Below are 11,499 nucleotides of genomic sequence, written 5' to 3'. Positions count from 1 at the left end.
GAAGTTCAAGTGATGATCACTGGCATGAGTTTAGGGCAAGTTCATTCCTCATGGAATGGCAGCAGTAGTTCCAGGCCTGTGTGTTAGACACACTGCCAGATATTTTCTAAATCTTCTATATTCCTATAAGAAAGTAAATTAGGAGTTTTTTTCAGAAAGTTCCTCTGTACTTCACTGAAGCTGACTGCTGTAATCCCCTGTGGTAAGTCAGATGCTTCACTAGCTGTGCATACTGAAACATTTAGAAATGTAAGGAAAATTTTAAATAATAAATGTAGAACACAACATCAGGACCCTTTTTGTTTAAAAATGCAACTGCTTTGGTATATGGTCTTTTGAGATGATTTAGGTAGCCATGTTTACTATGAAGCCAAAACTGCCTTTTCTAGTTTTGTCAAGTTACAAGACTTCAAAACAAGGAGCTAGATCTATCTTACATGAAGAAGCTATTCTGGGTTCAGGACTAAATTTTGCTTGCTTTAGCCCTCAGCTTATTCTGATGTTGGAGAGAAATTCTAGTTTAGAGAAAGAGTAAATATTTCTCTCACCAAGCAGTGGTTTTGTTAACGTCAGATCCTAAAATAAATGCTGCATTTGTGATACATGAAGTAGAGCCTGGAGAAATTGCCCAAGGTATGGGAGGAATGTAAGTCATGAGTCCCCATTGTATCCAGTAGATTTCACTTCCATGTGCATATGTAAACTTTTAACTTCTATTTACCTGTAATTGCCACTTAAATGAAAAATTGCCCTAGGCATCTAAGGCAGACTTATACATGTCCATATATACAAAAAGGTCAGCTTCTCAGCACTGGTACAAAATGTATGACTGCAAGGATCAAGAATCCTGAATCCCAAGATTGTGTCTGTTTATGTTCTCTATTTTTCTGTTGTGAATGAGTAGCTAAAATACTAAATAGTGCTGTGATAGTCAGAAAAAAAAACCTCTTCAGAACATAGTCAAATATATCTGCTTGCACCCTTGTTGTGAAGAAAGGCTTCTTCACAAAACACTTAACTGAGATTAGGTGCTTTATTTCCCCCACCCCACTGTGCACTGCATTTGATATTTGGAATCAGATAAAAGTAATATTGGAAGATCTGGCATAAATATTCCTAGCTACTGCACATAAAGTCAACCAAGGAAATTGATAGGCACCTCTAATCGCTAAATAATACCTTATTTGTGTGGTTCTGAGAATTCCCAAAATAATGAATTGTGGTGGCAAGATGAGATTCAGGTAGACAAATGATTGCAAAGTTCATTTAGGAGCAGACTGGCTTCTGGAGTGGCTGGGAGAATAATTGCACCATAACCAACAGAGAGCAGGGCTTCAGAAAACCCTTTGTAAAATAACCTTTTTTATGTGCAGCCTCAGAGAAAGGATGTCCGCTACCTTGGCTAGTGCTGAACAGGTTCATCATGAAAACTGAGAGGAGGCAACTGTGCCCACTGTCAGGGTGACTTTCCCCAGTCCTCTTAAAAGAAGCCTGGCAAAGTGGCTCTGGAAAAGATTCCTTGGTAAAAGGGAAAGATATAGGAGATGCAAATGTTTGAATTAGTCTTGCTGTTTGGAGGTCTCGTACGAGAAGACATGAAGAAGCCTAATCATAAACCAGAATTCATCAGCCTAAAGGCCTCCTCATCTCTATTTGTCTTTATGGTTCCCAAAACTACATTCTGATGTAGGTTGCCATGCAATGGAAACCTACCTCCCTTTCTTTTACACAGACGCAAACACACTAGGAATGGGTATTTTTCCACATGCCCTGCAGATTGGCTTTAACATATCTCACAGTGTTGTTCTGCAAGACATGCAATGCTGTGGAAATACTAGTGCTAGAATGCATGCAGTGCCTGCGTACCATGTAAGCCATCACTGCCTTCTCTTACATATCATGCTGTGGTTAATATCCAATAACTGTCCCACATTGCTGTCTAAAACCAGCCAAATATGAAACAAAGAACCAAAAGGAGAGATATGCACATTTAATTCACTGAGCAGTTTTTGCTGACTTCAACATGAAGAATCATGGGAGTGAATAACCTGCAGTGCTCACTTAGGAAGCACAGATATTTGCATACAAAACAAGAAAAAGAAAACCTAAAAAGTTTTTAGATTCTTAGGAGAGGAGAAATCCTGGAAAGGTTTGGAAGCTACAATTAGAAAGCCGGAATCCAGTGTATCTTAGAAACACGTGCAGGCAATAATTAGGGTGTTTTTATGGAATAGTCTTAACAGGGTCTGGAGCAGAGGAGACCAACTTATTGCAAACTCTGGGAAATATATTGCCTAAGGCAAAAATAAGCATTGTAAATATAATCAGTCTCTTGTAAGTTAATCAGACATTATTATAACTGACACACGATCATTTTCCACATAACACGCGTCAAGCATATTGGCCTGTCTACATTCGACACACTACTATGTTCAGCAAAGCCAGCAGGAAAGTAAAGACTTAATGTGTTTTGACCAAGTGTCTTTCACCAAGTAGGGACAAACTCATCACTGGTGCAAGGAAGAGCAGCATGTGGATTTCATTCACAGATGTCACCATCATATGTGCAAACTGTGAAATCAAAAGAAACAGAGACTCAGGGGAGATAAAAAAGTAGGTCTTTACCATCCAATACATATTAATGATTTCCTCTTAAAATTGAATATAATGCATTGTAATCTCACTATACAAAGAGTAAATGGTACGTTAGCACAGGCATGTAACAGTCCTTGAAGATAACTCTTAAGGATTTAAAACAGTGTCAGATTGTAGAAAAGGAAGAAGCAGGTTGTCTGGGGGAAAAAATAAAGAAAGGATCTGCTAGAGGGAAAATTGCAGAATGACCAAATTAAAATAATTTTTCAGTCAGTGAAACAGGCTCATTTTAATTGTTGCAGAGCTGTGGTACCATCTCTTTCCCTGACAGCTTTGGGGATCATGAGTTACCACACCTGAAATATACCACAAGTGAATCAGAAATCATACTAAAAAGCAGCTTTTGGTGGGGCACTCAGGGTGTTGGGTATTGTCTACATTATCAATACAGCAACATGTGAAAATGTTGCCTAATACCATGAAACATAAGGCAGAAGAAGTGCTCTCAGTGTGAGAAGGAGTTAAGAGTAGTCTGGACAAACTAATCGCATCAGCTCAGCTAAGTATTTTTTTCAGTTCATCCTTGTAGCCACTGGTTTGTCTGGATGTGATCAGAGTTCACTTACAGAAGTTGCCAGAATCAGTTTTACAACAGCCCTGGGCACACAAGTGGTAGATAATATAAGTATTTTATATCTCTGATTTATCTGACAAGGTGTTTTATTTCATTGGCAGTCAAATCATTTAAGTTTCATGTTTGTTACCCTGGAATTTTGTCTATTAGGTTGCCCTTTGCATGGTACTGCCTGGCCTAGGCAATTCTATATACTGAGGTTGCCTTTTCAGTTACTCTTATCCGTGCTTCAGCTATAAGAGTTGACCAGAAAAAGGGGAAACAAAAATGAACCTCTCATAACACACTGGATTCCTTTGGCAATGTCTGGCATTTCTGTCCTGAGAAATGTAAAGCAATTCGACAAAAACGGTTGTGTTACAGGTCAGCTATCTAGTAATCACTAGCTTTGTCCATGTTTTTACTTCATGCAGGTAGGGAGATGTGGAGACACTGAAGGCTAGGCTGGACAGACCCTTGGGCAACACGGTCTAGGGTGAGGCATCCCTGCCCATAGCATAGGGTTTGGAACTGGATGATCTTAAGGTCCTTTCCAGCCGAAACCATTCTATGATTCTATGATTAAGACCTTCCTAGAAATGAGCATGAGGAGGAGCAAGGCGGGAGCATAGGTAGGAGAGGCTGTGCCACTGAAGCTGAGAGTAGATGCCAGGACATTTTAACTGTAGTCCTGTCTTTGTCAGTGTCTACTATGCGAACTTGAGGAAATCATCTGAGCACCTTTTAACTGTATGGGGATTGGAAATACCTGCAGCCCCTTTGTAAAGCATTTTGGAACCTCTGCAAAAAAAAAAAAATGCTGTGCATCAAAACACAATTAACACTTGCTCTTCCTTATTCAGAGCACATCTCCAAATACCCGTGTGAGACTTGCCGTTAGTTTATTGCAAAGAGTTGTACCAAGCTGGTTTAATTTTATTGTCTCCTTTTGTCTGTTTTCTTTCTTTCTCTTTCTTGTTGGTAATGGGCAGGTGAGAAACCCCACCAATGCAGCATCTGTTGGCGCTCCTTCTCTTTAAAGGATTACCTAATCAAACACATGGTGACGCACACTGGCGTGAGGGCGTACCAGTGCAGTATCTGCAACAAGCGCTTCACCCAGAAGAGCTCCCTTAATGTGCACATGCGCCTCCACCGCGGGGAGAAGTCCTACGAGTGCTACATCTGCAAGAAGAAGTTCTCCCACAAGACCCTGCTGGAGAGGCATGTGGCTCTGCACAGTGCCACCAACGGCACGCCTGGAGCCACCGGAACCGGCACAAGGGCTGTCCCTGCCGGGGTGGTGGCCTGCACGGAGGGGACCACGTATGTCTGCTCTGTCTGTCCAGCTAAGTTTGACCAAATCGAGCATTTCAACGACCACATGAGGATGCATGTGTCAGACGGATAAGTAGAATCTCTCTCTCTCTCTTTGTTATGAACAAAAAATAGTAGAAACAACAACAAAAAGCTATGGCACTAGAATTTAAGAAATTATTTTTGTTTCATTTTTACCTTTATTTTCCTCCTTTTTTTTTGGGGGGGGGGGGGGGTTCGTTTCGATTTGTTGTTTTTTGTACTACATGAAGAACTGTTTTTTGCCTGCTGGTACATTACATTTCCGGAGGTTGGGAGAGTAATAATTTTCCCAACCTCCCTTGGATGGTGGCCTTAAGGCCAGGTAGTGCTTCATGAGCTCCACTGGTTGGATCTCTAGCTACTGGCCTCTAAATACAACCCTTCTTTACTACAAAAAAACAAACAAACAAACAAAAAAAAACACAAAAAAATCAAAAAACAGACAGAAAAATAAAAAAAAATCTTTTTTCTCACTTGTGAAGAGCACTACAAAAAAAAAAAGAAACAAAACAAATATATTACAAATCTACAAGGCCTACTGTCGTTATAAGTACACCGCTCGCAGTGTTTCAATGGACATAATTCACAATGCTGACCGCTTTTGGACTTCACAGTATCCAGTTAGAACTGTGGAATATTTTGCTTCTGGTTGAGCAGCAACCAGAGGAAACAAGGCCCTGCTGGTTTCCACCACGTGTCTGCTTTCTCACACACACGCATCCACAAACACACGAAAGGGCTGAGGGGAGTGCAAGGCAGTGTGGCTTGGATAGAGTCGAGTCCCTGCAGGGTGAGGAAAAAGAATCAGAGGTTCCTCACCACGATTCTGCTCCATCCCATGCTGTCTGGCGCACCCTCCCCGCTGCTTTTTCCATACCACCACCACCACCACCTTATAGCAGAAACCAAGAAGATTCAGACAACGAGCAACGGTGGCTTTTATGTAATTTATTCAGTGTCTTCGCTGAGCCCAGGGCCTCAGCACAATCAAGAGGGACTTTCACAGAAGGCAAAGAGAAACACAGAGGAAAATCAAAGATATCAGAGGTTGCAACCTATGGATCTAGGTACAAGAGAAGGGTTAGTTCCCACAATCTTTGCAAAAAAACAAAAGTTGCATCAGGATTTATTCTTGTGGAAGAAAGAGGAATAGAGGGTGGGTGGGGAGGGGAATAATAATGAAAAAAAAAAAGAGTTCTTGGGACTTTTTTAATTCAAAATTTTATAGAGGGGCAAAAGTGACGTTTACCAGATAGAATGCTGATTTTTTTAATATATTTACAACAGTATTTGTGTAAAAAAAAAGCAAAAAAAAGTGAGATTGTTAAAAGTAATTTTTCTTTGTTTTCTTTTTTTTTTGTTTTGCATACACTGCCACTAATATCTTCTCTTTTATTATATATATGAATCTATATATAAATATATATTTTATTTTAAATTGAGACTGTTAAGGTTAGCTAACCTGCTTCCAGATAGAAGGGGGGAGGGGAGATGATCTTGATTTTTATTTTAAAAAAAAGAGGAAGGTTGTTTCTTAATTTTAATTTTTTTTTTTTCTAGTATTATTCTCTCTCTCTTTTCTAATGGAATCAAGAATTACCTGGGTCGATGAGGGGCTCTGTGAAGTCATCTGTGAGATTATCTATTAGAGTTTGTGCATCCTGCAGTATCATTTGAACTGCTACTTTGTTTTTGAATCACCTGGTTCTCTTTTTAGCTCTTACCAAGGTTCTGTTGTTTCTTCCTTTGGTTCCATCTCAGAATTTATTTCTGCTGAAGGGCAGTTCCTGTTGAGAAAGAGATTTTTCTAGCAATGTTCCTATGTTTTTAGGGATGGTAGAATCTGTAGCCTTTTCTTTCTTCTTCTTTGAAAAAGTAATGAAAGTTTTGAAGGTGTGTAATAACTAGGAATTCCCTTCTTTTTGGTCACTGGACAAGAATTAATCTGCTGTATTGTTTTCTCATCCCTGCCTTGCTCGCTAGAGAGCTTCCATATTTGTGTGGGAATCTGATCCTCCCCCTGGTAATTTGTGCTGATGCCAAAATAACTTCAAATGTTACCATTGCAAATAATCTCCCCTTCTTCATTTGCAAAAACATATAACTGAAGGGCCACATCCCACATTCTCTGCATATGCAAAGCTATGCAAGGAATGTAGGATCAGTGTGAAAGATTGATTCCTGATCTGCATATTTATGTTCATGTTTTGTATTTTGTTTTATTGTATTTGGGCTGGTGTTCTCCCTGGTCGTCTTCTATGTATCTGTGTGAGAATTTTTCCCCCAAAGCCAACTCCCAAAGTATGTGGGTCCTTAGTTCAGCTGGATCAGTGTCTGACACTATCTTTGTCTTTCTTGAAATCCATAGCTAGGACTTGCACCAGCTGCACTCTGGACTTTACATTTTAGGCAGAGAAGAAGCACCTAACAAAAATATGCAAAAAGAAAAAAAAAGAATTGCTAGTTTAGCTCTTACTTGTGTCTATATTTAAATTAAGCGTTCTTAAGTTTACAAAACTTTTGCTTGTGAACACTGAGCATTTCACATGAGACATTCTTTTATGCTGGACAACTTTCTAACTCTTGACTTGATAGATTTTCACACACAACTCTGTGTGTTCTTTACACCTGCAGCTTCTGTATCGGATGTCTGTGATTCAACACAGGTAACCTCATGCTATGTTCTGCGCCTGTTCCATTACTGATTTATCTTGGGGAGACAAAAGCCCTGACAGGTGATTTAGTGTTAGAATATTTCTGTACCCTGCAAGGTATTTTTTAGCAGATCCTTAATGAGGAAGCCCTGATTCTCAGCTGCAGTAGGCAGCATAGACTTTGAGGTGAGTGCCAGAGCAAATAAATGAGTCTCTTATATGGTAACATCTGGTTTTTGTTACCAGTTTGGGTAGTTCAAAGGGGCTGGAGAAGGAGCACAAGTTAGTTAACAAATGTTGTTTTCATAACCACACTTGGTAAAAACAATGCTGGCAGGTAAATGAAGAAGTGAAAAGTGAAAAGACACATGAAAAGCCTAAGACACATAGATGGAGAACTGATGTCTGGGATGTAAAGACACACTAAATCTGTACAGAAAATAAAGGTTCTAGAGACAAGGGTGTAGAAGAAAATGGGGAAGGTGAACCTGTACAAAAGGACTGAAGGTCTTTCTCTGGGGAAGTGAGTTTTTTCCTGAGATCTTTATGATTGAAGAGTTTGGTGTTCTCCCATATAAGGAATTAATGAAGAATTTTACCCATCTTAAGTATCTGTAGCTGCTCATTTGTCATCTGAGGTCTGGGAAAAAGCTGTTTAATTCGCCATTGTTGAATCTGGTGAACTATAGTCAACATGTAGCATATTCTGGAATATGGTTCTGATACCAGAAGAGATATGCCAATACACAGGAAATAAGAATCAGGGTTTACATCCAACAAAATCCAAACACTACAGTGTTTAGAGAGAAAAATCCTGTCTAAATTTTAATTCTTCAATTTCCAACCTTCCCTAAATCAAAGACGCATCATTTTTGAAATGCAGATTTATTATGGGGCCTAACAAATTTGAAGTGAATTAAATATCAGTTGTGAATAAATGAATGAAGGGGGCCAATTAAAAAAAATAAACTTATTAAATTAAAGCAAAAGGCACATTAGATTGAATTCTAAATCACTTCTCAAAGAATTTAGGCCACGGTCTTCACAAATGGAAGCCTGAAATGTAAGCTGATTTTGTTGAACTTCCAGGCTCAAAAATTAGGGCTTGATATTGTGAAATATGGAGCAGCTTGCAAAGTGACTGCGAATGTATCTGAAAGTGCTCATCAGATCACTTATTTAAATGCCCTTCTGTGAACATAGGAGCTCAAATGTAGACCCTTTATCTTTTGAAATGTGAAATTATTTTTAATAATGCTTCCTCCCATCTATAAATGTTTAAATATTTATTTGCTACTTTGAAACTACAGTATCTGAATGTTACAGGTATCTTCAAGCTTCATGTATTGCTACAATATTCCTTAGCAGAAAGAAAACCTACTAGCAGTCACAGTGATCTACAGACTGGTGTTGTCAATGTTTGAACACATCCATGCTTGAAAGGCTTCCTTCAAAACACCCAGTAAAATGATACAGATGAGAAAGAGCAGACTGTAGCACACACCATTGTGACGGGGCATGCAACATCCTGCATTCCTTGAGCCTGATTCTCACTTTCCCTAAAGCTCTCTTTATATTGCTTCTGCAATGGAAAAGGATATTTAGTAGAATGTAAATTCAAGCATACAAATCAAGACCTCTCTGCAAGGCCAAAGTGCAATAAGGTAAGCCTTAGAGTAGATGAGAGGTGAGTGCCTTCTCTTACTGCTGCTGAGGCTGAGGAACTCAATTGAAAATGTAGGATTGTCCAGAGCAGATCTACCCTGTGGTCCACCTTGCCTAGTGTTCTGTCTCTGACATGTGGCCAGCTATAGATGATTTGGATGAAGATGAAGGACCCATGCAGGATAATTACAAAGTAATAATCCTAAGAGAGATTTGTTATAATTCCTCATTAGCTATGTATCTGCTTATAACCTAAAGACATAATAATTCATGGCCTTAACTTTTTATCCCATATATATTGTGGCAGATGATTCTCATTATCCTTTAAAGATCTAGCTTACTAATTCCTAGGTGGCCTCAGTGCTATCCTCTGAAAGTGAGTTCCTCAGGTTAATTATGACATTGTTGAAATGATTCCTTTTCAGGTTAATTTTGTTGCTGTTCATTGAAACACCCTTGTTCTTGAATTATGTGAAATCATAAATCAGAGAACCAAAATTTAACTTCTCTTGCCCATCCTGCTAAAGTCTGCCTCTCTCTGGGAAATCTGAATCCACAAGGAATGCAGGACCACAACATCAGTGTCTGCTGGTCAGTAAGGAGAGAACAGCTAGCGAGTGTGTGTGTGTGCATGTCTGGGGTGCGTGCACTAGTGAGATTCTCCTACAGTGACCTCTTGCAGAGGACTTGCAAGTACAACTTGTAAACAGTGGGAATATACCAGTAGTGTAAACCAGACTAGAAATTGTAATTTGATATTTCAATCTGTCTCTCCTCTCACAAAACCCCTATTAATAGCCTCTCATAAGGGAAATAGGTATAGACATTTTGCAGGAGCTGCTTTGGGGGCACTTTCTCAGCAACTGTCATGCTCCCAGTAGTCCCACTTCTGACCCATGCTGTTAGTTGTTTTCAAAAGCAGCTCATACCCACAGTAAGTACAATGGGAAGAATGGCATTTAATTGACTTTCTAAGAGAATGAGATTCCCCTTTGCTCTAAAATCAAAGAGGCCAAATGGTACCTATTTTTCTTAATTTCTTTTTTCATCCAAAGGAGAGTTGAGTAACTCTCTGAGTAATAACCCAGATACCATCAGCCCCCTCACTTCTTACCAACCCCAAACTGACTGATTTCAGTCGATTGTGAGCTACTAGATTATTGCTGGATCATTCACATGGTGGAGGAGCGCATCTCTTTACCGAGTATTATGCTAGCATGTCCTGCCTCTCTTTCTTAGTAATGAAAACAAATCCCACAGAGAGAAGGTACAAAACATGTTACTTGCCGGAGTGTTGAGTCCAATCCAAAATCAGAAGCACCCAAACCATTTGGAACACAAACAGACCTTCAGTATGCCTAAGACTCTGGAGCTGTGACCCTTCTGACAGTCTTACATGAAGGAAATCCTCCAACTCTCACTGCTGAAGATGCTTGCTACTCCAAAAGAAATATAATACCAAATTAGCACCTAGTGATCTGTCAAGGAAAACTGGACCTTGGTAATCCAGCCCTTTCAATTCAGCATCCAGCTCCTCTAAGCTATTGAAATAAGCCTGATAGAAATGAATCAGCAGGTAGCCTAATTGAAGCAGCATCTGATCAGCCTAAAGCAAATAGCTGCTTTTGACATTCCCTGATTTGTTTTCATGCTGGCTGTGAAAATTTGTGGAGGAGGTGTAATGTAATGAGAACTTGGCCCTGACAGGGTCTGAGCCTCGTCTGCTCCCAGGGGGCTTGTCACTTAGTAGGATCTGTCTCCTAAGTCATTACAACTCTGCTGAAGAAAGGCTCATGAGAGGAACAACAGATACTACATTAAATGTGAAGTCTTGAGTTTGTAAATGCAATGAAAACCTTTCTCAGCACTTGAGTGTCCTGCTGACAGAAACCAAAATCAGGTAGGAAGGCCTTGCAGAGGGGCAGATATTGGAAGTACCAAGTTTCTGCAGCATGTCCAGTAAGAGCCAAATGTGCAGGTGGCTTAATGCTACATTCATAGGAGCTTGTTCCAGCCATGCCTAATCAATGTTCTTGCTTCTGCTCATCTTTTTATTTGACCTGCTAGAAGTAACAAGCTCTCAGCTAACTTCATTTAAAGCTGCTCAGCGATCCAGTTCATTTCAGCAGGAGCAAAGGATTCCACATATTATGACAGGTGACTAACCTGGGAAATTTGGAATGAATTTTAGGTATTCTTCAAACTAACTCAGACAAAACAAAAAGGTAGGTTGTGCTTTCTTTGGTATAGAACAGAGAGATTTGATCCACAAGGGAGACACTGACGGAGAGACAACCTAAAAATAAGAATGCTTTACACTCTTAGACCTATTTTTGTGAAGCACAAGGGGGAATCTTTGTTTAGTATTTCTAAGAAAATATGTAAATGAGAAACAAGATGTGTTAGGTAATAGTGTAAATCCATCTAATTATTCCCAGTGCTGATAACTAATCAACTAGATTAGTGCATTTAGGAACAGACAAAATGTTACACATTCAATGTTTCTATTTCTGATCCCCCTCCACTATAGATCAGGAGTAACTAAGATGAAAACAGTAGTTATACAAATACAAAATTTACAATGAAATAATTGCTTCCATGTGTATGTCTGCC

At 39.5% G+C, this 11,499-nt stretch overlaps 1 protein-coding gene across 19 annotated transcripts in view; it reads left to right on the top strand.

The window, feature by feature from the left end:
* ZBTB20 (zinc finger and BTB domain containing 20) overlaps positions 1-5,077 on the top strand; it is a 479,626-nt gene extending 474,549 nt beyond the window's left edge. For all 19 annotated transcript variants that reach the window (XM_061454008.1, XM_061454012.1, XM_061454011.1 and 16 more), the window contains one exon: positions 4,201-5,077. In XM_061454008.1, coding sequence (XP_061309992.1) covers positions 4,201-4,619 — 419 coding nt within the window. In that variant the 3' untranslated portion in view covers positions 4,620-5,077. The remainder of the gene's footprint in view (positions 1-4,200) is intronic.
* The last annotated feature ends 6,422 nt before the right edge of the window (positions 5,078-11,499 follow it).

This window comes from Pezoporus flaviventris, unplaced genomic scaffold (genome assembly GCF_033815535.1).
Source record: "Pezoporus flaviventris isolate CSIRO_AGI_PZ_B2104156 unplaced genomic scaffold, CSIRO_AGI_Pfla_v1 ptg000015l, whole genome shotgun sequence".
NCBI lineage: Eukaryota > Metazoa > Chordata > Aves > Psittaciformes > Psittacidae > Pezoporus > Pezoporus flaviventris.
The sequence above is the reverse complement of the archived record's forward strand: the minus strand, read 5'-3'. Positions and strand labels throughout refer to the sequence as shown.